Consider the following 27,596-nt stretch of genomic DNA (forward strand, 5'->3'; position numbering starts at 1 on the left):
AGGGATCCGTAGATGCCTTTTCTAGTGTCCCTCCCACTGTGGCAGGGCAGGGCAGGGCAGGGCAGGGAGCTCCCTCCCACCTCTTTCACAAGAGTTAGGATCCCATTTATGTTATGAGGGTGTAGGCCTCCAGCATTAATCCCTTGTTGAAGACCCCATCTGCCAACTCCATCCCATTGGGTGTGATGGTCCAACTTAGGAATCTGGAGGAGACAGCACATTTAGGCCATCACAAGCCAAAGCCCTTGTTCTTCAGACCCAGAGCCCAAGGACATCATCCCCCATAGCTGCCTGATAGAAGGCTGCCAAGGGCCGGGAGAGGTAGTGGGAAAGGGGTGGGAAGAAAGAAGGACTGTTTGGGCAACAGCCTAATTATACTGGCTTTTTTTGTCCATGTCAGACAAAAGTGAATGGGAAGGAAGGGAGGCACCAGACAAATGTCAGCCGAAAGAGACAACACAGCCCACAGTGGGGCTCTGCTGCCCAGGCCCTGGCCTAGACACAGAGGGGCCCGAGTCAGTAGGTACAGCCTATACGCCTACTGAGTTTCCAGTCTGGTGGAAGAGGGAGAGAACCAGGCTCTGAGTTCAAGGTGATCTTGAAGAGGTCTGCGGTTTAATCTGCTGCCTGTTTTTGTACAGCTCAGGAGCTAAAAAGGGCTTTTACAACTTTTTTCTTTTCTCTTTTTTTCCCCCTGTGCAAGTGCTGGTACTGGGGCATCAACCCAAGGCCTCAGTTTTGTTTTGTTTTTGGTTGGTCCTGGCTTTAACTCTAGGCTTGGGCGCTGTCCCTGTGTTCTTCAGCTCAAGGTGAATGCTCTACCACTTGAGCCACAGAGCCACTTCCGGTTTTCTAGTGATTTATTGGAGAGAAGAGTCTCACAGACTTTCCTGCCCAGGCTGGCTTTGAACGATCTGATCCTCAGATCTCAGCCTCCTGAGTAGCTAGGATGACAGGCGTGAGCCACCAGCACCCGGCTTGGCCTCATGTTCTTATTTAGTTTTTTTTTTTCCTCCACTAAAGGCTAGTGCTCTACCACTTGAGCTATACCTTTACTTCCAGCTTTGTGCTGGCTAGTAAAGTCTCTCAGATTTGTCTGTTCTGGCTGGCTTCGAACTTCGATTCTCAGACGCTCAGCCATTTGAGTGGCTAGGATTACAAATGTGAGCCACTGGGGCCTGGCTCATTTACATTTTTAAATAGTTGAAAAAAATATGGAAAAAAAAACAATATTCTATGAGGTGTGAAATTGATACGAGGTCAAGATTTCAGTGTCCATAGCTACAGTTACATTGGAACTCAGCCAGATTCATTCCCTCAGGGTAGCCATGGCTGCCCCTATAGCAAGCAAGAGAGAGCAGCTGCAACAGAGAATCACAGCTCAGGAATTATCCACCTTGTGGCTCAGTGCTGGCAAAATAGCATTGCCATCACTGGGAACTTTCCACCCTGGGAAGCCCCCACGCAGGCTGCTCCCCAGGCCTAGCAAGTGAGTGAATCTCAGCTAGACTGACATCTGTGTGCACTGAAAACTTCAGGAAGTACTTGGGTTCTAGAGGAGGTGAATTCACACTTTTTTTTTTTTCCTGTCAGTCATTGGTCTTGAACTCTGGGCCTGGTTGCTGTCCCTCAGCTCTTCAGCTCAAGGCGAGGGCTCTGCCACGTGAGCCTCAGTGCCACTTCTGGTTTTCTAGTGGTTAATTGGAGATAAGAGTCTCATGGACTTTCCTGCCTGGGCTGGTTTGAACCATGATCCTCAGATCTCAGCCTCCTGAGTAGCTAGGATGACAGGCGTGAGCCACTGGCGCCTGGCTTCTCACAACTTTTAAGTGTCTACAAACTTCCCAGGCCTCTTGTTAAAATGCAGGTGCTGATTGGCTGATCCGGGCAGATTGGGGGCAGGCTGAGATTCTGTGTGGAAGAGGCTATTTCCCAACTGTTTCTGGTCCTTCCTCAAATCCCACTGGGAGTAGCAACCATGTCTCCACATTGCTCAGGCCCCTCTGACTCCAGGGTAAGATGCACTTGGTCCATGAGCCAGTGCACCCCTTCAGGGATCTTTGAGGTGCTAAGAGTCCTGGACTTGGCTTATCAGCTGCCAGCGGCCGCCTCCATCCACCCACCCACTGAATCATATGCATACCGTGTTCCAGAGCCTGGATGTGGAAAAGGCTGGACACCATTCCCCATTCCAGCCCTCTGCCTCCCCCGAGGTTTGAGGCCTCACCCTGGTGTGTCTGGGGGTGGGGTGGGAGTCTGTTGGTGTAAAGATTTCTTGGGGCTGAGGCCAGGAGTCAGAAGAGCAAGACAGGCTCTGCCAGTGATGGCTCCTTTGTCCCGAGACTTACTAGAGTCGGAGAGCAATGCTTCTCATGGTTGACTCCTCTATCCCCCCATACATATACACTCTCTAGAATGTGACTAACCCACTGTTTACATCTCTTGACTTGTGTGTGTGTGTGTATAAGCCCACTGCTGTCACCTGCCAGCAGCCCTGCTAGCTGTTCCTCATGTCCAAGAAGCTGGAGAAGGGACTGGTTTCACTTCCAGAAAATTCTCTGAGCAGCCGTCTATTCCAGAAACCTCAAGGAGGCAGGTGGCTTCCCCAGCCCTGGGAAGGGCCTCGGCTCACACGCAGGCTGTTTCTAATGGGCTACCAGAACCATCTACAGGTTTAATTCTTCCAGCACACATGCCAGGGTCTACCCAGAGGACGTGGCCTGCGATACGAAGCCAGTCGTTTCTCCTCTTCGATCTCAGCTCAGCTCATCTGTACAACGGGTATCATGATAGCAAAAGGAACCTCACACGGGGCTGCTGCATTTTGCATCTTTGTGAACTGTAAATCCCACGTGATTGCCTAAAGCCAGGGAGAAAGGAAGGCGCCAGGGACAAGTTGTAGACCTCCAGACCAGCTGTGTCTGTGCCCCAACTCTTTCTGAGGGGCTTGAGGGGAAAACGTTGCCTATCTCAGTGACAACGGACACCAAGATGAGCGAAGAGATAGAGCCAGGAAGGCAGGAAAAAGACCAAAAGGAGGGCTGGGAAGGTGGCTCAGTGGTAGAGTGCTTGCCTTGCATGCATGAGGCCCTGGGCTCAATTCCTCAGCACCACATAAGCAGAAAAAACTGGAAGTGGCGCTGTGGCTCAAGTGGTAGAGCACTAGCCTTGAGCTGAAGAGCGGAGGGACAGCGCCTGGGCCCAGGGTTCAGGCCTTACGACTGACAAAAAGAAAGAAAAAAAGACAAAAAGGAAATCTTTGCTGCTCAAAGCTTGCCAGTTAAAAAGTAATGGCGGTACTCGATGTCTTCCGTCGAGGGCTGAGTGTGTCTGTGTGTCCGGAAGAGGGGGCTTAGCTTCTGCAGGAAGCCCTGCACAGTGGAGGCTTTGAACAGTGGGAAATAATTGACAATGTGTAAACATGGCTTCAAGTAGGACTCAGAAAGGCCACCTGTCTCAGTCCCAGCGCCTGAATAAGAAGGCAGGGTGCTGCCTTGTTGGACTCACATTTTTCACATAGTGACCCTGAGGGGAGAGAGCGGGAGTTGGTCACAAATACATTTTGGCCACAGAGTGGAATTTGTGAATCACGAGTCTTGATTGCATATGCTTCCTCCATCGAAGAGATAACCTCCCCCCAGAAGCTCTGCAACGGGGCGTGTGATGCTAAAGTTTATACTAAGTTGTAAAAGACTGACAGATCCCTGCCTGGGGTCCACTTTGCTCAAGAGAGGTAGATGCTGTAGTCGGCCTTGGGTGGGAGGTACAGGAAGGTGGGGACAGAGGGAGGGGCATGGCATGGGTGTGTCCCCTTCCCTCCTTCCTACTTCACAGCTTGGCAGGGCCCCTGCTGGCTGGCTCTCTCTCTCGCTTAGTTTCTGCAGATGCCCTCCTCAGGCCAGCTCGCACTTGCCTGGGGACTTTTTTTTGTTACTTAACTGGTCCCCTGGGCTCCATTCTGCCATTTGTACAAGTTCTCATCCTCCCTCTCCAGCTCCCCATTCCGGGGTCACAAAGCAAACAGAGCCAGGAAAAGCTTATTATGTGAGTCAGCCCCAGACAAGAGATCTGAGCCCAGGTCCGTTGGAGCTGATGACGGCAGCAAATCTTGCCCAGTGGGCGTGAGACACTGGGGCTGCTGGAAGCCACCCGCCTGGTTGTCCTAGAACAGTCGGGACTCAGCCCTGTCACTTGGTGCTCTACGCATCCGGTGAAGAAAGATCAGAAGAAAGATCAATGTGGTGCAGGCAGGGAACACCTGGGTTTGGGCTTATTCATTGGGGACCAGCTCACTCTTTAGAGCTCAGCCAGAAGAGTGGATTGTAACCTCACCGATGGATTCCAACTTCAACATTTACTACCTGTGTCCTGGTTTTCACATCTGTAAAACAGAGTTTTGACTAGTACTGCCTTATAAGACCATGATGAAGATTGCTTTAAATGTTTGAATCTACATATATATTTGCATCTGTCTGTACAGCATTAAGAACCATGTGTGCACAGAATAAACTTAACAGGACATACGTGTGTGTGTGTGTGTGTGTGTGTGTGTGTGTGTGTGTGTGTGTGTGTGTGTGTGTGTGTGTGCTGGTACTGGGCCTTGAACTCAGGGCTTTGTGCCCGTTGTGGTTTTGCTGTTGTTGTAGTTTTTTAATTTTTGCCCACGGCTGATGATGTTCTATCACTTGAGTTACATACCTCCACTTCTGACTTTTTCTTAGTTAATTGGAAATAAGAGTCTCATGGACTTTTCTGCCCAGATTGGATTTGCACTGCAATCTCTGGATCTCAGCTTCCCAAGCAGTTGGGATTATAGGCGTGAGCTTTCAACGCCTGACTAGACCATTTGTTGTTGTTATTGGTCATGGGGCTTGGGGTAATGTTCCTGAACTTTTCTGCTCAAGGCTAGCGCTCTACCACTCAGAGCCACAGCTCCACTTCTGGTTTTCTGGTGGTGGTTAATAGGAGATAAGAGTCTCACAGATTTTCCTGCCTGGGCTAGCTTTGAACTATGACTTGGCTCTCAGCCTACTGAGAGTAGCTATGATTACAGGTGTGAGCTACCAGCACCTGGTCGAGAATTTTTTTTTTTAAATCATTGTGATTGCAGTGGTCTTTTTTCATGGTTTTGCTTTCCATGGTCAACTGTAATTTGAAAATATTAAATGGAAAATTCCAGAATAAACTATTCCTGTTTTTACCACTGCAGGCTATCCTGGGTGGTATGATGAAAACTTGTCCTAGCCTTCTCCCAAGTGCCAGATGTCAATCATGTGACTTTCTTGATAGAATGACTATGTTCAAGCACGGTGCTCCAAAGCACAAGAGTAGTGGTGCTGGCAATTTGATCTGCCAAGGAGAAGCCATATAAATAGCATTCAGTGCCATCTGTAATTTTAGGCATGCCCTCTCCACCGATGGGCAGGTTGCTTCTGTGTTATTAGAGTGTCATCATTAACCTTCTCAGCTCTGAAGTATGGAACAGGGCCAGATAATTTCAAAAGTCTGTCTTTCCCTTCTGGACCTGGAGATGCTTGCTTGCTGTGTGGCCTTCGGCAAGGCCCTGCTCCTCTCTGGGCCTCAGGCTTTTATCAGGTGCTGGAATTCAAGCCCTGACAGTTGATCTCTATGAAGTAAACAGAAGGCTGTTCCCCAGGGTGGAGTCCGCTCTGTGGGAGGCTGGAAACAGTTTATTTTATGACTTGCCCCAGAATTTAATTAAATTCCCCTCCCTCCTTTTGTTTATTATGAATGCACTGCTTATTCCAGCTGAGATAAATGGTTAAGAAATTAAAGTAATAGTTTATCTTGGTAGCAGGTTAAGTCAACTCCCTTCCCCCCGAGTTTACCGGGTACAGTCCTAACCTGGGCTCAGGCATTCTGCTGCCATTACCACCTAGGAGGGACATTGTTGTTCCCATAGGAGAGATGAGGAACTTGAGGTCCTGGGAAACTAAACAACTTGCTCAAGAACACTCAGCCAAGGAATAGGCAATCCTGATACGAAGCAAATCCTAACTCCACATTTAACAGCCTTTCTTCCACAGTTGACTTTGAACTTGGATTCTTTCTGTTTTATTTTCTTTCCTTTCACCTTCCCTTCCCCTCCCCTCTTTTCTCCTCCCCTCCTGTCTTCTCTTTTCCTCTCCTTTTTTTCTATTCTTTCCCTTCCCTCCTCTTCTTTTCCTTCCTTCCTTCCTTCCTCTTTTCTTCCTTTCTTTCTGTGTTGCCCAGGTTAGACTGGTATCTAACTCTTGGGCTTAAAGGCTCTTCCTGTCTCAACCTCTTGAGTAGCTGGAACTACCTATATACAACTATAGTCCTAGCTTGATCTTAACTTCTAATGTTACAATAATAACACATTCCTTTCTGTTTTTTGTTGGTTGTGGGGCTTGAACTCTGGGCCTGGGTGCTGTCCCTCAGCTCTTCAGCTCACCACTTGAGCCATAGTGTCACTTCCAGTTTTCTGGTGGTTAATTGGAAATAAGAGTCTCACAGACTTTCTTGCTTGGGCTGACTTTGAACCACTATCCTCAGCTCTCAGCCTCCTGAATAGCTAGAATTACAGGCATGAACCACCAGCGCCTGGCTAATAACACATTCCTTTCAACTGGTTAAAACCACATATTCCCACCACTGGAGGACAGTGTAGGGTCATCTCCATAGGGTCTTAGTAAGGTCCTAGGCCCCTGTGAGACACTAAAAGAAGCCCTGGGCCTTGTCCTTTTTAGCAAAATGATTATGTCACATCTATACAGATCTGTTCTAACTTTAAGGGACTCAACCATCTCTGGCTATGGACCCCACACAATGCCTAATGTCTTGAATCTCTCCAGTAAGTATTCATCATAGTCCAGCTCTCCACTCGTGACTGCCTCCTGCTGGAAGGGGCTGTCCACTGCATTCATGTTTGCCTTGGAAGCCACAAATTCTTTGTTCGTGGTGACTGGCACTTCCTTCCCTTAGTCCTAGCTTTGCCCATGAAATGTGCTGTGGAATCAGTCATGTTTCTAAAGATGCTGCTCATGTTAGCTCTGGTCCTTCTAGATCACATACCTCTTTACCCACTAGCCCATTAATGTCACTCTGTGTACCATCCACAGTTAAACTCAATCTCTGGCCATAGACTGGCCTGCAAAACTGCACGATTCTCCCTCTGTCCTGGATATCCTATCTCCACAGATAGATCCTGACAGTGGATCACAGTTTTGTTTTGAAATAGGACACAATGATAGAGAAGGGCACAAAACAGTAAGAACAATCCTATGGATGATCACAAAGCAACAACACCTATGTCACCAGCGGCAAGTCTAGAGGAAGCAGTGGCCCTCTTCTGTGCCCTCTCTTTGGGTACATCTTTGACATTTCAATGTACGATTTGAAGGTTTTTGGGGGGGAGGAGGCTTGGTATGTACGTGAAGAGGATCAAGCCAAGGGCTTTAAGCATGCTAGGCAAGTGCTGTACCACTGAGCTGTACTCACAATATACCTTGTGTTTCGTTGTTACTTACATATGCATCCCAGTTAGGATTCTAGCTTCCCTGGCTTTGGATTTTATATAACTAGAATGCTAGAAATAGGCAATGGTTGTGGATCTGACTTATTTCACTTAATCCTCTATGAAATTCACTCATGTGATCTGTCATTTAGTTCATTTTCATTGCAGAACGCATCCCCTCTGTGTTGAGTACGCTGTGATTTCTCTCCTGACCACAGTTACATGGGATCTGGGAATTACGAATGAGGCTGCGATACACAGGATGCTTTGGTTTGTATGTGCCACTGTTTAGGAGGAGAAAACCTCAAGGGCTTCTTGTCCTGTGCGGCTTCTGTTTCATCAGTAATGCCAAGCTATATGTGAAACTGGTTGTGCCAATGTACACTTTCACCTGGTGTGTGAGATTCTGTGTCTCCACCAGCACTTAGCATTATTAAGCTTTTTGCTTTTAGCTGTTCTGGTGGCTTTTCAGTGGCATTGCACTGTTGTAATTCACATTTCTCCAGGACTGAGTCACTGGAACCCAATTTTCTTTCTTTCTTTTTTTGGTGGATGAGAGCTTTGGCATCCACTGCTCGTCTGACTCACCCTGACCTGTGGCCAAGTCCCTGAGAGATGATGTTATTTAGTCATTGATTCCTATTGATTTTTAGTTGGATTTGAATTCCCAGAGCAGGTCCCGGCGTTCTTAATTACAATGACAGTTAATGTTCATTGAGTTCCAGGCACTGTGCTATGTGCTTGGCATGCATACTGTCTCTTAAGAGACAAATACTAGGGTGGGAGACGCTAAACGACTTAGCTACAATCGTATAACTCAAAAGTGGTGTAATCTAAACGCAAATGAACACCCCCAGCTCCCATAACGTACTGCTTTGCCAATGTTGGAAACTTGAAAAGGAAACTTTAAATACGGTTAAAACCTGAATAGTATATTAGATGTGTAATTGTCAAAAGAAGAAAAGTGGTTGTATGACAAACGATGAATATCCCTAATATGTAGAGTTTTTTTTTTATAAATTAATAAAGTACAACCATCTGAATTGTAGCCATAGGAGTCTGAAGGTTAGATAAGTCTGAGAATTTTTCATGTTCTTGTAGCCATATAAAGATTTATATGAACAAACTTACAACTGCACCAAAAACTTACTTTAACGTATTTTTCCCTTTGTTTTTTGTCGGTTATGGGGCTTGAACTCAGGGCCTAGGCACTCTCCCTGAGCTTTTTCACTCAAGGCTAGCACTCTACCACTTTGAGCCACAGCTCCACCTCTTGTTTTCTGGTGGTTAATTGACGATAAGAGTCTCACAGACTTTTCTGCCTGGGGCTTGCTTTGAACTATGATCCTTAGATCTCAGACACCTGAATAGCTAGGACTACAGGAGTGAGCCACCAATGCCTAGCTTTAACAAAATAGACTTTAACATCTTGCATATATATATATATATATATATATATTACAATATATAATACAAACATATAGTTGCATAGAACAAAGTGGTACTGAGGAGTGAACTCAGGGTGTTGTACTTGCTAGGCAAATACTCTACTACTTAAGTCATATGCCTTCCCCTTTTTACTTTATTTTTTTCAGATAGAGTGTTATGTTTTTGCCTAGAGATGACTTTGGACCACAATCCTCCTATTTTTGCCTTCCTTCTATCTGAGATTACAGATGTGCACCACTATGCTTGGCTTGTTCTTAGAACTAACTTTTGCCTGGGCTGGCCTTGAACTTCAATCTACCTGTGTAGCTGAGATTACTGTCATGAACCACCACACCCAGCCAACACACAGTCATCTTTTGATACCTGAGGGTGCTCATGTCCCTTAAATAAAATGGCACAGATTTTGCATATAACACACATCCTTCTTTGTACTTTCAATCATCTCTGTATTTCTTAAAGTACTGAAGATTTAAAGGCCATGTAAGTAGACTGTTCTACTATATGGTTTAGGGAATAATAATAAGGAAACGTCTGCACACATTCAGATTACCTCCCTGAGTAATTTAGCTCTGTAGTTGGTTGGATTCACAGATGGGGTCCCCTGTATATGGAGGGCCATGGGATCGGTAGAAGCATGGGGTCGGTCCCCTGTCACCTCTATGTAAAACTTCCAATCAAGGAAAGGAAATGAATTCATCCATAGTTTCTCAGCTTTGATGTAACTGCTATTTTGGGCTATATCATCTTGGTGTGGGGTGCTGTCTGATACATTATGGGATGTTTGTCTTTCAGCTAGGTGGAAAGCCAGGTAGACTTCCATCCCAGTCCCAACCAAACTGTCATAAGTACAATGATTTTCAGACATAGCTTACTGCCTCTTGGAGGTGGAGATCTCAGCTGCTTGTCTACCTTGACTTTTTTTTTTTTAATGGGAGCTTTTCCTTATAAGGCTGGTGCTTTACCCCTTGAGCCAAGCCTCCATGTCTTGGGTTTTTTGGTTGGTTAATTAGATATAAGAGTCTTCCAGATTTGTCTGCCTGGGTTGTCTTTGAACCAGGATGACAGGCATGAGGCATAGGCACCTGGCTCCCACTTGATTTCTGAAGTGCTCCCACTTCTCCTTGAGATTATAACCCAAGGTCTGAGTACTCCCCAAGCTGCTCGGCATTCCACCATATTTTGATTTCTGTGCCTTGAGAAACCCACTGTCCTTTGTCTTAATACATAGGAGTATTGATACAGCTCTTGTCTTTGTCCAGTGACGTGCTGCTCCCTGCTTCCTGTTTCTTCTTTGTCTCCCTAGTACACTCTCAGTCAGCACAGTTTCAGCAGGCCACTGACTTGTCTGGTCTCATTGAGCTTCCAGAGGCCTTTCTACCGCTAAAAAAAAGCTCTTTCCACAAAGCTCATTCTCTCCATACAGCTTCCCATAAGGCCCCCAACAGCACCTCTACTTAAGTAATTATAGGACCATCTTCCCGGGCTGGGAGGGTGGCTCAGTGGTAGAGCGCTTGCCTTGCATGCCTGAGGCCCTGGGTTCGATTCCTCAGCACCACATAAGCAAAAAGAAAAAAGCCAGAAGTGATGCTGTGGCTCAAGTGGTAGAGCGCTAGCCTTGAGCTGAAGAGCTGAGGGACAGTGCCCAGGCCCAGTGTTCAGGCCCCACAACCGGACAAAAAAAAGGACCATCTTCCCAGTTCCTGCATCTTGGCATAGAGCAGATGCAAATCAACAGACACCAACAGAGGAGTTTGGTATCTTTCAGGATCGGCCAGAGACTTTATCCAAGGCTCCTGGGTGGGCCACGATCCCCTTGCTGCTCTCTGGAGATGGTACAAGGACCTAACAGGTGCCAGTCACTGTATGGGCATGAACATGACGTCATTGGCTCAGTCAACTGGTCCAGACTTGTTCCTGCAAATCTTGCTCTGAGCCTTAGAAAAGTCCCTTTCCCTTGATGTCAGCATTTTCTGAAAACCTCAGTTTATTCTAGTTTATGTCATGTTTTTATACTCGGAGACATGCTCCCCTTTCTACATTTTGGGAATCCCTTTGGGCCTGGGTTTTTCAGAGATACTCCCGCTCCCAAGCATTGCATCAGTTTTGGTAAGCTGGCCATTGTTTTTATTTCCTGTTGGGGATTATTTTCAGACCTAGCGACAGAAATCAATGCCTGGGAACCCTCTAAACTTTATCAGAAGGAGCAGTGGACAGAGAGAAACTGGCCAGCAGCGGGCAACACTTGCTGACCATTTAGACATATGATTGGGGAGATGACACATATAGGTTTCTGAGCTTTTTGGTTTGTTTGTTTTTGTGGTTCTGGGGATGGAACCCAGGCCTTCACATGCTGGGCAAGCACTCTACCACAGAGCCATGCCTGAGCCCCCCTTTGGCTTCTGTTTGCAGACAGCTGTGTATGGGGTTCTGGTGGCCAGGATAGAGATCACAGGAGGAGGTGGAAAAGTTAGATGAGGAGGAGGAAGAGGCAAGACCACAATGGGCACAGTCTGGGATATTTAGAGGAGTGTTTCCATGGAGACAGGTAGAGAAGTGGAGGAGGTTACTGGGTAGGACTTAGGAGGCCTTTGGTGGGTGGATGGCAACAGAAGGGTCTTCACGGGTGGCACGTGCTGGGGAGCAGCCATGGCTGAGGCAGGAGGAGACATCCTTGCAGGATGCTTTGAAGGAATGCCCAGAGAAAGTGAGGAGAGGAAAGCCAGGAGAGGAGCTTGAACCAGGGGCCAGTGGAGGAAGAGTCTGAGGACAGAAGGATGTCCAGCAGTGCTAAATGATACTGAGACCTCAATTCAGAATGCAGAAGTGCCCCGCTGCATTAGCCCAACCCAGCAGGTCCGACATAAAGGACAGAACGTTGCTAAATGACACTTGGGATCAAACAGACACCTTGCTTTGACCACATGACAAGAGCTCAGAGGAAGGAGAGTTGGGGACCCGAGGGAGATGGATTGTACATTCTTTTGGGAGCTCTGTCCTGGGGTACTGTGCTAAGGTGGGCTGATGGGGGCCAGAGGAAGGACAGCAGGTAGTGAGTGTATCCACTGTAACAGAAGACCAAGACCGCCTTTCCATACCTTTCCCATGCCGGCATGGGCGTGTCCCAGCTTGATCACCACGGGGAAGTGCGGGGCTGCAAGCTAGAAGAGACAAGAGAAAATGACTTGTGAGCTTTTCAGAGCTTTGCCAAGGTGTGGAGGGGGGGGAGGGGGGGCAATTACCTGTGCTGTAGACAAATCCCGCATCTGCTGTGGCTCAAACTCCCACCCTACAGGCCAGAGCTGTGGCTCCCAGAGGAAGCTCTGAGACATCTGAGAGACCACCAGGCCTGCAGAGATGGTGGAGCAGTACCCAACAGTAGGTTTCAAACCCTGGCAGGGGCTACTCCTGAACGGTCACAGACAAGGCGTTACATGAACTTGTGCATCTGTTTCCTCACCTCTAATATGGGAAAACAACAGTCATTTCTACCCCTCCCAGACTGCTGTGAGCATCACGTGAGTTATCATACATTGAGCATGCTTCGTTATCCCTTCGTGATCTGCCTTTGCTATTCCCACCAGGAAGGACAGTTCAACTACCTGGAAGTGCTCCCCAGCTCTTCCTAGGCCTTCTGTGAGCCACATTGGGGGTTTTCTTAATGACTGTAGAGATGCCCCCATCTGCACAGGCATTTGTTGGCTATACCACATGGGCAGGGTGCTGAGTGCTCACCCCATATCTGCCTTGACTGCTTGTTTCCCTGTTGTACCACTAGCTTTCTGATCCCAGGATGAGGCTGAATGCCAGATCGGTGCTTTGTTCTGTCCTCTCAGAAAGACCTATAAGACACGTGCACTTGGCCCCATGATATAAAAGATCAGCTTGGGGCTTGAAAGATTCACTGTTTGCTGGGTTCACAGATGCTTTATTGAAGAGCCAGGAGCCTAGGATTCACCCCGGAGCAGTGCTTCGTGTCCTTCCTACCACCCCTTTGCTGGAGGAGGTGTGTTTGCTTGGTTCCTGAGTCTATTTTGGTTTGCTTGAGGGCAAACCAAACTCACTCCTTTTTATGGAGTTCTCACCTTGAACTTGACTCTGTTAAATTCCAAGCTCCATGTGAATAGTTTTCTTTATTTCCCTCTCTAAATTTCAGACTAATTTTTTTTTTTTTTTACCATACTCTGGTGCCTAATGTGAACACATTTATCTTAAAAATAAAAGAAGCAATATTTGATTTGGATTCCCCAAGCAATAAGCATTCACTATAAAAAAGCTGGAACAAATCCCCATTTTCTTTTGGTTTCTTCTTTCTTGACAAAATTGAGAAAATTATACATATCCCTTCTTTTTTCCCCCAGTTCTTTCCTCCTGATGTTATGTGATGAGAATGTTCTTCATGTTGGTTGAAGAGTTATTATAAAACATTTCACATCTAGAGGAAAGTTTTCAAGAACAATGTTGTGGACATTGCCTTAAGAACTACAACATTTGGGCTGGGAAGGTGGCTCAGCGACAGAGTGCTTATCTTGCATGCATGAGGCCCTGGGTTCGATTCCTCAGCACACATAAGCAGAAAAAGCCAGAAGTGGCGCTGTGGCTCAAGAGGTAGAACACTAGCCTTGAGCTGAAGAGCTGAGGGATAGCGCCCAGGCCCAGAGCTACAACATTTCTCAAGTAACTGGCAAGTGGATATTGTTCTTTCTTTGGAGTAACTACCTTTCCCACCACTCCACAAGCAACCAGTATTTGGATTCTGTATTTCCCCCCCCTGCATTTATTCACAATTGTATTATTATATATAATTCTCAAGCAATCCTATCAAAGAATCTATTCTCTGTAACTTTATTTTCACATCTGTGAGATTCATGTACATTGGCCTACATAACTGCTGCATTTGACTGCTGCATAGTATTCCATTTCTTGTATACACTACGATTTATCCATTTCCTGTTGGACACGCTCTTGGACATGCTCTCCCCTGGCTATGTGGGGGGATTTTCCCTAGGGCACATACATAGAAGCGGAATGGCTGGATTTGAAGAATTACCATCTCAGCTTTGCTAGATGTTACCAAATAGCTCTTCAAAGTGGTTGAAACAACATGAGCTGGAGGGGTAGAGAAAGAAGTGCCAGTGTTTGTGGCTCAGACTTAGATTTTACCAATTTGATCAGTGTAAGGTAGAATCAGGGGGTGGGTCTGCATCAAGGGGCTTCTGTGCTAACTACAATCATCACAGCCAGCCAGCCAGCCATGCAGCGTGGACACACTCAGTGGTCCAAGTAGCTAGGGATTAACTGCCATCTCATTAGCAGTACAGCTTGAAGGCAGGGGAGATGAGTCTGCTTCCCCCTTGGTCTCCCCCAGTTGAATCCCATGATGCACTGGTAGGAACTGGAAAGGACATGGATGGTGGAGAGCTAGCATCTTTGCCACTGGCCCTCTGCTTCCTCTTGGGCTAGATAGTTAAGCTCTCGGAACCTCACTTTTAGAATCTGTAGAATGAGATGGGTAACGCTCAACTGCCAGGATTGTTGGGAGAAGAAGAAAGCAGGAATGTAAAATTGCTTAGCACCAGGTAGTACTGGAATCTAAAGTACAAGTGAGGGGAGGAGAGACATAACTCTGGCCTTGCGGAGGCAATGGGAGAGAGACGGGAAGATGAGGCAATGATAACCCAGATCTGATGATGGGAAAAGGGGTGAAGTCTCAACCCAGGAAAACCAGGGGAGAGGTTTATGAGGGATTACAGGCTGACAATTGGAATTGACAAGATCCAGAGCAATAATCCTATGGAGCCCCTTTGCTACTGAGTTGTAGGGGGTGTAATTTCTAGGTGGCATTTTCATCTGATGTCATATAATGATCATTTTATGTTAAACGGTACTGGTGGCCTTAAAATAGAAGGATGAGTCTAATCTCATCCCAGGAGACTGAGGCAGGGCAGCTAGGCTGAGGTGATGGAGAAATGAGAAAATAGGTCAGAAATTAAGCCAGGTTCAGGTACTGAAATAGCATGGGGAACTAAGGCGGAAACAAAAATCACCAGAATGGACTTGCATTCCTTCCATGACCCTCTCTTCTTGCTTAGATGTGAAATCACATACAATGACCCTCGATGAGTCATCAAGTCCAAGAATAGAAAGTGCCTGTTTTTAAATTTTTTTACTTAATAAATCTGTGAATGGGAAGAAAAGAAGACCATAAAGAACAGACATGCATGTCACAAGACCCTTGATCGTAAGGTCAACTCATCTTCTCTGTCTCGGTGATAATATCAAAACAGGATAATTGGGAAGTTGCTAGGTGACCAGAAATCCAGGTGACCAATTCTGATCTTGAACCTCTGAGCCTAATTAGGGAACATAAATCCCTTAGGATGAAGACCACCCATTGAGCCCCCTAGCTTGTCAGAATAAGCTTTTCTCTTATACCCGGCTTTATCTTCCTACATTAGATGAATCTCTGCTGGGAGTTGCTATGGACCTCTTGCATGAGCTGAAAATTTATTTTAAATTCATTTCATCTTCATTCCAAATTCTTGGGGTCTCAGTGGGCCTGGAAAATTGAGTAGAGAATTTCCTTTTCTGTATCAGGTACCTGTCCTTTTTTCCAACTACCTTTTCACAGCGACAAAACCTTAAAAGCCAAAGTACTTTCTTTCTGGCTGGGCACTGGTGGCTCACACCTGTAATCCTAGCCACTCAAGAGGCTGAGATCTAAGAATCATGGTTTGAAGCTCAGCCAGAGCAGGAAAGTCTGCGAGGCTCTTATCTCCAGTTAACCAACAGAAAACTGAAGTGGAGCTGTGGCTCAGAGTGGTAGAGCTCTAGCCTTGAGCAGAAAAGTTCATGAGTTCAAGCCCCATGACTGACAAAAAAAGTACTTTCTCAGGGACTGCAGAGGAGGAAGTTGAGAGATTCAAAGCATGAGAAAGACTTGGCATAGCATCCTTGTTTGGAGATGAGGTTGATGTTCATTTTTTCCCCCCAAAATAGTTCTCATCGCTAAATATCACACCACACACAGTAGTCCTTCTTTATGAACAGATACACTCCCAATAGTTTGGATAGCATAGTATTTCACGTACAGTCACTTCCTAGCAATGGGCAATGGGTATTTGTCTTATTTCTTCTCTTTGTTCTTCTCCACCTTTATAAAGAAGACTTCATTAGCCCCTTTTTTTGTGTATATCCTTAGGAATTAGTGTTCTAATACCTAGGGCCCAGGTCAAGAGCTTCTCAAAGGGAAACCAACAGAATTTGGAGATACTGTGGTAGGTTTATTGGTTGTGGTGTGTGTGTGTGTGTGTGTGTGTGTGTGTGTGTGTGTGTGTGTGTGTGTGTGTGTGTGTGTGTGTGTGTGTGTGTGTGTGTGTGTGTGTGTGTGTGTGTGTGTGTGTGTGTGTGTGTGTGTGTGTGTGTGTTCCAGACCTGGGGCTTGAACTCAGGCCCTGGATGCTGTCCTTTAGCTTTTTTGCTCATAGATGGTACTCTACCACTTGAACCACAGCTCCATTTCTGGCTTTTGGGTGGTTAATTGGAGATGAGAGTCTCACAGACTTTCCTGCCTGGGCTGACTTTGACTGTGATTCTCAGATTCAGCCTCCTGAGTAGCCAAGATTATAGATGTGAGGTTGATAGGTTTCTAAAGTCCGTTGTTAGAGCTCAAGAAACGAAATTTCCACAATGCTGTCCACTGGGGTCCACCCCCCCACCCCCCGCCACCATGATGATTGCCATCCCCCAGGCTGATACCAATTGTGCTTTCCCTGTCAGGCCCAGGAATGGCACCAGAAACTCCAGTGTTCACATTCTTCCCCTCCTTGCATTCTAGGTGAGGAAGCGGAGAGCAGCCATTTGCCTGAGTCTGGACAGGTAAGAGCAGGAGCCGCTCCTTCGCCTCCCATGCCTTCTGCCCTTGTTCCCGTCCTTCCTGGCTGCTCAAATGGATTCCCGAGGGCCAGTTCCACTTCACCCCTTTGTCACGTGCCAGTCCTTCCCTAAACATGGACAGGTCACGGAGGACAAAAAACATCTTGTTGGCTATTTTCTCTCTTCCCTTCCCAACAATAGTTGTATTTAGTTCCCCTGGGGAAGTGAGCAGGCCCAGGCCCCGATCCCATGCCCCCGGCACTCAGAGTTCAGCACAGCCCCTGCGGCCACAAGTCTGACATCCTGTTAGACTGAAAACAGAGATAGCCACCCCGATAAGGGCCTTATTCAGAAGTATCCAAAGAAACAAAAATCAGTGGGGTGTCCAATGCTCCCTCAGACAGGCCCAGCCCAGACTTCACCTCCAAGCCTGGTTCTGACAATGAGGACTTTAACATGCCCCCCCCCCATCTTCCCACCCAATCAGATACTCCCTGCTTTAAATACACAGTGTGGGACCTGGTTAAAATGATTGCTATGGTCTGATTCTGTCCCCGCAAAGGTTTCTGTAGCAAGCATGCTCCTCAATGAGCTATTGAGGCAGTGGGCCTTTAAGAGGTGGGGCATAGAGGGAGTTGGTTAGGTCATTGGAGGGCCTGTCCTTGGAAAGGATTAGTGGAAGTTCTTGTAGGACCCTGCTTGGCTGCAATGGTTGTCATGGAGGAGAGAACTTGGCCCCTGCTACCTGGCCTCCCTGCTTTGCTCTTGTGTGCAGTTCTGCCGTCATGATACTCTGCACTGAGAGGACTCACTAGAAATTGAATGAAGGAGGCCGCTTAGTAGGGAAGCAGAGTGCCCCATATCCCTGTCCCCATCCCCTCTTCCTCTCTGGTCTGGGGATGTGGTCTGGTATGTAGGATCCAACAGACGTTCCTTGGAATGTTAAACACTCCCTGTGAAGACCCTCCCATCAGGTATGGAGAGAATGTGCCAGAGAACCTTTGAAAGTCCTCTCTAACCCTCTTTGGATAGACCTCCAAATGGCCACCTGCTTGGGTGACTTGTGGATCAACACAATCCATCAGGACAAAGCTCCTGACCCCAGCTTCCACGACTCTATGTAGCAAGGCCTCTGGCTTGCTCAGTTTCCCATCATCCTTTGTGTCTTAGCCTCCCTGGCTTCCCTTCCTACCATGAGTCTGGCTCTGCTGTCTCTGGTCATGGGACATTGAGGTCATTTGCAGTGCTATTCTTTTGTTTCATTGGTGTGTTGTTCCTGGGGCTTGAACTCAAGGCTTCATGCTCTCGCTTGGCTTTTTACTCAAAGCTGGTGCTCTATCACTTGAGCCACAGATCTGTGTCTGGCTATTTGGTGGATAAGTGGAGATAAGAGTCTCAGACTTTCCTGCCCAAGGCTGGCTTCAAATCTCCATCCTCAAATCTCAGTCTCTTGAGCAGCTAGGATTACAGGCCTGAGCTGACAGCACCTGGCAACACTGCTGTTTCTCATTGCCTGGAAGGTAGATATGGCCTCTATTTCTCAACTCTTACCCTTGTTCCAGAATACAGTTCTAACCTGACTTCTCCAAAAGGGCCTTTGCCTCCCTGCCCAAGTCTCAGCCTGACTTCCTTTCTCCTCACATGTCCACCATCTTTTACTGATCTGTGTGCGTCACTAGACTGCAGGCTTCCTCAGAAGCCATGGATATCCCTCAGACCTACCTCTGGCCCTAGCCCCGGTGGGTCCTGTTGGCGCCTCCAACTCCACCTTTTTAGACAATTTCACCCACCTCCAACCCTTCAGCGGTCCTTCCAGCCCCCGGGGCACCCAACAGAAACATGGCGCGCGCCCTCTTCATCCTTCTTCCTCCCCAGACCCAGGCCTGGCCCACAGGACCCAGGAAATGTGAGCCGAGTGGGGTCTATGGTTCTCTCTACCCAGTGGGAGATTCCTTTTCCTTATAATTCTTCCTCTAAGCCCTCGGCCTCACCTCTTTCAGTTCAGAGTGTCTTGGAAAAATACTGGAAGCATTTTTTTTTTTTAAAAGAAGAATTGAACTAAACCTGCCCTACCAAATAAAGCAAACATTCTTTTCTCTTCCATTTCCTGTTTCCCTGAGAAACGGAATGGTCACAAATAAACAACCTGTGGGATGGGTGGGATGTCCATGATAAGGCTTTCCCTGTTCTTGCTCAGGGGATGTTTACAGCGGGCAGCAGGCTCAGGCTGCCAGCCTGGCATCCCTGGTGCCCCAGGGCACCCTCCTCCAGGTGGTGCTTACCGATGCCATCTCCAGAAATCCTGTGATTCTCAGGAGGGGCCACATGGCCTTGAATGACGCAGCCCAAGCCCTCTCTGCATATAAGCTGCTGTGGATTCCTTTTCCTGGACAGTTAGGTGTCAGCTCCCTTTCTAGGTGGGGAGGTTTCCCCATTCCAGCCCAGAGGGTCTCCGAGTTGGAGTCCTCTTCCCTGTGGATAGCAGCAGAGAATCCCTAAACAATAATAAGACACCACTCCATTATTCATAGTTTTTTTGGTTTGTTCTGGCACTGGGGCTCGAACTTGGGGCTTGGGTGCTGATGCTTTGGGCTTCTCTGGTTGATTTGAGGCAAATACCATTTGAAATGATCCCTGAAGACCTGCAGACCTAAGTTGCACAAACTTCCTTTGTAAATTCAGATCTTCCCAGAAATGCTTGGTGTTAACAGTTAAAGCCACTAAGATGTGAGAGTCCAGGAAACTTTCTTGTGTGTGTGTGTGTGTGTGTGTGTGTGTAAGTGATACCAAATAATACTGAAATCCAAGTCCCTCCAGCATCAGAGCCTGGGGAGAGCTCCAAAAGCAAGAGTTGTCCTGACTCAAACAACTGCTCACCTGCTCACCTGCAGACACCAGGGAGCCTACCCGCACCCACCTCTGCCTTCCCACCAATGTCTGCACTTGTCTCTCAGCTGAGCACGTTCTGGGTGAGGACACAGATATTATCCACACACAGGGCCAAGGTGGGGAGGACTCTGTACTCACTAGTGAAGGAATCCTTCTGAAATGCCTATAAAACAACAACCCAGTCGTCCAGGTATTGGTGGCTCATACCTGTAACCCTAGCTACTCAGGAGGCTGATTATCTGAGGATCATGGTTTGAAGCCAGCCTGAGCAGAAAAATCTAAGAGACTCTTATTGCCACTTAACCAGCAAAAAGCTTGGCAGTAGAGTCCTAGCTCAAGTGGTAGAGGGCCAGCTTTGAGTTAAAAAGCTAAGGGATAGGGCTCAAGGCGTGACTACTATTTATTGTAAAGACAAAATCTGCTTTGAAATTGTTTTATGTTTTCATTAAATTGATAGAATAGCTTTATCTGATATTCCCCATATGCAAGAAAACAGGTCTTTCTTATTCTGTGCATCAAGATATTCAAACAGTGAATGAACAGCATACTGTGTGGTTTTTAATTCCCCCCAAAACTCTATTTAATATGCTGAAATCTGACCAGATTGTAATAATACTACCGGAATGGTTAAAAAAGTTATAATTTACATACCATAAATATCTACCTTTTTTTTTTTTAAAAAAAAAAACCATATTTGTAATATATTCACAGAATTGTGTCAGCATCGCTGATACATCTCTATCATTTAAAAAGAAACCAATCACTCTTCACGCCTTCTTCCTTCCAACCTCTGGCCACACCTGAGCCACGTCCTGCTTCTATTGATTTACTGATTTTGGACATTCCACATGGACTCATACACTACATGGACTTCGGTGCCATTCAGTCATTTCATGATTCAACCACACGGTAGCCTGTGTCAGTAGTGCATTCCTTTTTATTGCCACATAATATTCCACTATACACATGGTGTCTGGTGCACACGCACACACTGTTTCTTTTTGGGTATGTGTGTGGGGAAGGATACTAGGGATTGAACTCAGGACCTGGGGCATGTTAGTATCTAAGACAGGTAGAGAATGGCTTGGTATGGAAACCCTGCACACTTAGCATCAGACGAATGGAGAATAGAGAAATGCTCTCCTTTAGGGGCTAAAGAAGAATTACTTCTAACAAGAAGTATTAGTACTGGGCATACACTGGCAGGTGAGAGACAGAAAATTATTTCTGGCCTTTCCCCCAACCCTGCCCATGGGGACACTACTCCTGCCTGGAGAAATGACCTTCATTTTCAAGTGCTCTTGTGCCAGGGTGAACTCTGAAACCATTCGGAGAGGAAGCTGCGTGGTGCAGCTACTGTCCCCCCAAGGCTGGGACCTGCCTTTCCCTCCTGTAGGTTCATTTCCATGTTGATTTTTATTTGAGTGCACCAAGGCAAGGACATTGCTCAGTGCTCATCCAGCACATAGTACAGCAATGGGAATTCACTGATTCAACTTATCGACGGAGCTAGGAGTGGTGGTGCATACCTGTAACCCCAGCCGGCGGGAGGCTGAGGCTGGAGGATGGCAAATTTGAGGCCAGTCTGAGATACATAGTGAGACTTTGTTGCCCCCCTCCCCCCAAAAAAGTTTCTGAATGAACATGGACACAGAGAGTGCTGAGAACGATGGCCAAATGCTATCACCCCGGTTAGAGACGCCCTCTAGACTGAGCCCTCTGCCTTTTCAGGCTGAGCGGTAATCTCCTGGGTGTCCCATCACCCTTCCATTCCCTCCCAGGGCACCCCTCTCTTTCTTTACTGATTTCTTCCTTCCACCCCGGGGAGGGCAGAGAGGCTACTTGCTGCGCTGTGTGTCTTGGGGCCAGCCCCGGACAGCTGTCTGTGCCCTGAGCTCTGCGGACGGCAGCTGCTAGGTGTCAGTTGTGTGCATGTTGAAATGGATCGGTCTCCAGGGAGCACTTGGCCAGGTGTTGCGGGAGCACTGTGGGCCTGCTGGCTATGTCTGTCACGGTGGTGAACTCACCGTGATCCCCGGAACGCAGCTGTCCTTGTCTACCATGACGCTGAGCTTTCCCAGGTGGCACCAGGGTGCCGGGCCTCCCAGGCCGGGGCGGGGTGGGGGGTGGGCAGGGGCTCTGTGGGGCACTGGTGGGTCACTGGCAGGGTCACAGGACCGTAGCCGATGGAGGTGTAGTGGCAACTGGGAAAGACATCAGAGCTGGGTCTCTGAGCCCAAAGAGAATGGCAGGTGCTAACGGGTCAGATAACTCGGCGTGGATACCACGAAGCATCTGGAGATACTCTGAGGGTCATGAGACCCCAGGACCCCCAGCTCCTCTCCATCCAACCCTCCCAGGGCCTGCTGCCTCACTGGACATTGGGAGGAAGTCCTCTTACTTGAGGTGGCCAGGCATGGGGGGGGGGGACTCACAAGTCTTCAGCATAACAGAGCTTCATCAAAGCAGAGCAGACAAACCTAGGCTCCAGACACAGAGCCTGCAGGCTGGGGTCCTGCACCGGTCTCATCCTCTGTGTGGGCGTGGCTTCTGCTCCAACAACAGCCATCAGACCAGGTTGCAGAACTAAGCTGGGAAGGAATCCTGAACTCCAGGGCAGGCCCCCGCCCTTTGCAAACCCAGAGGCTTGCTATTCCATCCTGTCTCCTTCATGGAAAACTCGGTTCTCTTATGAGACCAGGCACGGCGGCTGACACCTGTAATCCCAGCTACTTAGGAGCCAGGGGTAGAAACACTGCCATCCAAAATTGCCCAGAGCAAACATGCAAGACCCTCTCTGAAAAAATGACGAATGTAAAATGGGCTGGGGATGTGTTGAGCTAGGAGAAAGCCCTGCATTCAAAGTGAGAAGAGTTCAAAAAGAGAAAACGATGGGGCTGGGAAGTGGCTCAGTGGTAGAGCGCTTGCCTCGCATGCATGAGGCCCTGGGTTCGATTCCTCAGCACCACATAAGTAGAAAAAAGCCAGAAGTGGTGCTGTGGCTCAAGTGGTAGAGCGCTAGCCTTGAGCTGAAGAGCTGAGGGACAGTGCCCAGGCCCAGAGTTCAGACCCTCCCACTCCACCCCACCCCCCCAACAAAGAGAAAAGGAGTCCCTTTAAGGGGAAAGTCACCATGACCTCTGGCTCCTGAGGCCTTCAAGTGGTCAACTCTGCACTGCCCTGGCAGTGGAATAGACAGAGCCCATTTAATTCACCCGACCCCTAACCCAAGTCCCAACTCAGTACCTTGTCCAGATGAGCCTGCAGCTACATCCACAGACAGGGCCCAGGCCCCACCCTGCCACTGCAGATCTCCAAATGAGTAATTTCCCCTTGGTGATGTCACCACCCAAGAATTCCAGAGGAAATGCTGTGGGAGCAAAGAGCACAAGTCGGACAGCGGGCATCATGGCAGGTGGTATTTAGTGTGGGTTTTGCAGGTCAAGTAGGAGTTTGCCAAGTAGATGAAATGACTTCTCCAGGCAGAAGTCCACACAGGAGAAAGAACACAAAGGTGTGAGGATCCCTGGAAGATTCAGCAATCATTGGGGGCCAACTACGGGGGTGGGGAGGGAGGAGGGGGGTCCTGGGAGGGGAGGGCAGGGTTGACCTACTCAGGAGGAACTCAGATTTAAGAGTCCTTGCTGCTTTCTCCAAATGAGGGTAGAGACACACGGGCATTGTTTTCTGCCTGTGTATGTGTCATGGGGGAGACCGCGATGTGAAAAATGTTGGTTTATTAAATGTGCATATTAAAACTGAACCACAAAATTGGTTATCCTGTTTTAGACATGTTTTTTTTTCCCTTCCGCAAACCTGAGTCTCTCCTCCCCTTTCAGAAACACACACGAACACGTTTTCGGATGAGAGAACAGAACGTCTTGGATTTACTTTAAAATCATCTGGTGTCAGGGGAGGCGGTGTGGACATGAACTGGGCTTGGAGCACTGGCGCTGGGGCGTGAACCGAGGCTGGGTCCCATGCAGGACACAACCGCCCCTCACAGCTCCCTCTGCCCCTCTGCAGGACACAACCGCCCCTCACAGCTCCCTCTGCCCCTCTGCAGGACACAACCGCCCCTCACAGCTCCCTCTGCCCCTCTCCCTCACACCCTCTTCTCCCTTCCCCCCTTCACGCCTCCCTCTTCTTTTTCATGTGCTTGTATGTTTCCATCACAACTCTTTTCCTTTGGCCTCCCCCACTCTTTAGGGTCCTGGGGACCCTCAGAATAGTCTTCATAGTGAGAAAAGACAATGTGATGAAGTTGTGGGCGGGGGGTGCACAGGGGCCGAGAAGCAGGCTGGCAGCTTGGAAAAAGGCTCATACAATAGGCTGAGAAGTTACGACCTCATCTGCCAATGGTGGGAAGCCCGGGAAGGACTTTTTAGCAGGAGAATGACAGCCTGCCCGCTTCATTTAGGAAGGAGTGCCCGGCCTGGCTAGAGCCTGGGAGAACAGAATGGAAGGGAGCTGTGAAGCTGTGGGGAATCCCGCTGGGGCGGGCCGGGCCGGGGGCATGGGTGTTGGTAACTGATCTGCCCTCCCCTCCATGTCGTGCCCAGGTTGTGCTGTGGGGAGGCCCGGGGTGAGAATAAGAAAAGAATGGAGGCAAGGAACACAGGTCTCCCTGGGCCTGGGTAGCTGTCGCTGTGTAGCACAGTGAGTGACTCCCTGCAGGAATTGCCTACCCTCATCTCTGGCTAGACCAGCTGTAGGCCCAGCCTGCTCTCGGTCCCTCCTTACCCATGTCTGGCCTCACGAATGCACTAAAGCTTTGCTGAATGAGTAAACAGGGTCTGGGTGGTGCCCACCTTGAACGTAGACCCCCCCCCGAGACTATCCAAGCGGGGGCGTGGGGGGGGGGCGAAGCAGGCTCAAGTCTCCCCTAGGAAAAAGCCATTTCCTTTCAGCTTCTCAAAGACCGTTGTTGTCCAATCTCAAAGGGGTTGGGAGAAACAAACGGGGTGCCCTGTTTGCCCATTCACCCGTCAGCCTGTGGAGCGACATTCCCATTTTTCTCCTGGCTCCTCCCTGTGGTATTTCCTCCATTTCAGATGGATGGAGTGTTTTTTTCCCCTCCATCTATAAAAAGCTTTGGGATGCTTTTAAATTAGGCAAAGGAGTTAGGGCAATGTTCATTTTCTCCCTTCCACTTTGACTATGTGTGGTATGCCAAAAGGCCTTTGGACGGAATGTTCAGAAGCCGAATAATAGGACAAGGAGTCTGCCAAGCTCCCAAATCACCTCGCAGACAGGACGATCTCAGCCTCTGGGATTTGGGGACCCCTGGGCCAGCACCATGAGAAGAGTCCCCCCCACTGACTGGAAAGATAGCCCAAAGCTTGAAGTCTCAATAGGAAAGCAAGTCATTGCATCAAGGAGCTAGTAGACTCGACCTCCACAAACTGAGTTCATCACTCTAAGAGTGGTGGAGGTTACTGAACAAAAAAACTCAGGGGGTGAATTCAATGCCAATGCTTGCTGTCTTAACCTCAGTTTACCAATCATTCAAATAGGTCCAAGCTGGGCACTGGTGACTCATGCCTGTAATCCTAACTAGGGTCCTGATATTTAAAGATTGTGGTTTGAAGCCAGCCTAAGCAGGAAGGTCTAAGAGACTTTCATCTCTCCAATTAAGCAGAAAAAAAAAACCAGCTGGGAGTGAAGTTGTGGCTCAAATGGTAGAACACTAACCTCGAGTTAAAACAACAACAAAGCTCAGGTATAGTGCCTAGTCCCTGAGTTCAAGCCCCAGGACTGACACAAAAATAAAGAGTGGGTCCAAGTTGAAGGGATTGAGAAGAACAGTGGGCTCTAGTGACACAGGCATTCCTACCTACATCCTCTCTCTGCTGGGCCTCCTCTCCCTGGGATCTGTGAGGTGAAGAACTCGGATGTTCAGAGCAGTAGCAACAGCTTGGGTCAGGCACATGTCAGTTGCAGTAGCTCCCGATGACCCTGCACTGATGCTCAGACTGCACTGTATCCCGACACAGGGCAGATGTGTGAAGGTTTGACAGTCCTGGTGTCTCTAAGCACATGTGTGATCCAGCCCCTTTATGTTTGGGTGTTGACTCCTTCGTAAAAGGCAAAGGTCTCAGTTTCCCCCTTTGTGCAATCAAGGAGCTCTTTTGCATGGATAGATCTGTGAGTTCCTCCCCAGGCCTGGCTGTGTTCAGATTTACCTCCCCACCCCCATCCTTGCCAGGCGGGAAACAGCTCCAAGCCTTGTTAACTGAGCCCAGGCCCATGCCAAGGTCAGTGCTAGAGAGTCCCTCGTCTATCTTCCCTTCCAGCTTGCAGTCAGCATCTCAGGGTAGCCTTCCCAGACCAAGCCGCCGTAGCCATTCTCAGATGGCAAGTTGGAGGAGTGGAGGAGAAATCATGAAACCTACTCAAGTTCATCCAGCTAAGAAGCGGTGGAGCCGGAACCCTTGCTCACACACCTGTGTGATGCCCAGTGAGACTGGATATGCCCCCACAGATAGAGTGGAAAGTCCTGGGCTCTATTTGATGTCTGCTACTTGGCTGGCCCCTCGTGGATGCGGGAAGGGTGGCATGGATTCGCTAAGCGTAGGGCTGAGGGGGAGTTGGGAACCCCACCAAAGGCCCTGTTTGCTTACAGTCAGTATAACTCGGGCAGAACTAGCCCAGCTTCATAAATCGCTTTGGAAACAGGCAGGCTGGAAAAGTCCACTTGGTCCTAAAGTCTACACACGGGCCCCACTAACCCAGCCAAGTCCCTTGCCCCGTTATTTGTGTGTGTATGTGTGTGGGGGGCTCAGTTTCCTCTTCCTTCTCCTGGGCCTCTATTGAAATAAAATATCTCTTAGTATGTCGCCTCCCTACCCCCACCCCACCCCCAAGTCCCATTCCTACTTCTGTCACACTCTTGAAAAACCAAACTGCAAACAGAGACAGGGAGAGGAAATTCCTTTCAGGTTGGGCTGCCTGGATTTCCTTTTGCTTCCGGCCTCATGTCAGTGAGTCAGGACTTGGTTGATTTGAGGTGTGGCTCTTGAAGAAACCTGGAGCTGTTGGGGTTTATTATTGGAGCTCAGGCCACTTCAGGGTGGGAGACGGGCAGGGGAGTAGACAGGGTGGCCAGAGGGTGGCCTCCAGGGAACAGGAGGCCAGCTGGAATGTTTCTTCATGGCCACACTTTGATTCACATTCCAGAAAGTCAGAGCTAGGAAGGACTTTATAGATGAACCAGCCCGAGAAGGCTCTGATGCCAGGCTCCCCTTTCTAGGCTACCCCAGAGACGGTAGACTTCCAGAAATTGGCTATAGAATTCTTTCTGTGAGCCAGGTGATAGTTTTTGTAAGCAGAAGGTGTGTAAGTTTTATTTTTCCTAATCTGGCTGAGGTTTGATAGAAGTTTAGAGCACTTGATACTTCTGGTTCATCTTGTCTGTTTTGTATAAGGAATTTTTTTTTTTTTGTCAGTTGTGAGGCTTGAACTCTGAGCCTGGGCGCTGTCCCTGAGCTTTTCAGCTCAAGGCGAGTGCTCTACCACTTGAGCCACAGCGCCACTTCTAGTTTTGTGAGTGGTTTATTGGAGATAAGAGTCTCTCTGACTTTCCTGCCCAGGCTGGCTTTGAACTGTGATCCTCAGATCTCAGCCTACTGAGTAGCTAGGATTACAGGTATGAGCCACCGGTGGCCGGCTTAAGGGATTCTATTTTATGTACTCTGTGCCTCGGTTTCTGCTTGCTTAGAGTAGAGCAGAAATGCCAGTTGTGAGTGGGGGGTGTTGGTGAGAGTAGAATCTTCCCCCAACGTTGCTCCTAGTTGGGGAGCAGAGCTGTGAAGGGCAAGTTAAAGACAGTGGGAAGAGTATGTGGTAATAAGGAGGACAGTCAGGAGCTGTCAAAGGACTGATCTTC

The 27,596-nt window shown here is 48.3% G+C and overlaps 1 protein-coding gene across 1 annotated transcript in view; it reads right to left on the reverse strand.

Annotated features, from left to right (window-relative positions):
- Nucleotides 1–27,596, reverse strand: part of Syn3 (synapsin III) — a 364,727-nt gene that overhangs the window by 48,264 nt on the left and 288,867 nt on the right. Inside the window, exon 6 of the mRNA XM_042693264.1 lies at nt 12,043–12,105. Within this exon, the coding sequence (XP_042549198.1) occupies nt 12,043–12,105 (63 nt within the window). The remainder of the gene's footprint in view (nt 1–12,042; nt 12,106–27,596) is intronic.

The sequence above is a fragment of the Dipodomys spectabilis genome, unplaced genomic scaffold (assembly GCF_019054845.1).
Source record: "Dipodomys spectabilis isolate Male_0828 unplaced genomic scaffold, ASM1905484v1 ptg000163l, whole genome shotgun sequence".
Taxonomy (NCBI): Eukaryota; Metazoa; Chordata; class Mammalia; order Rodentia; family Heteromyidae; genus Dipodomys; species Dipodomys spectabilis.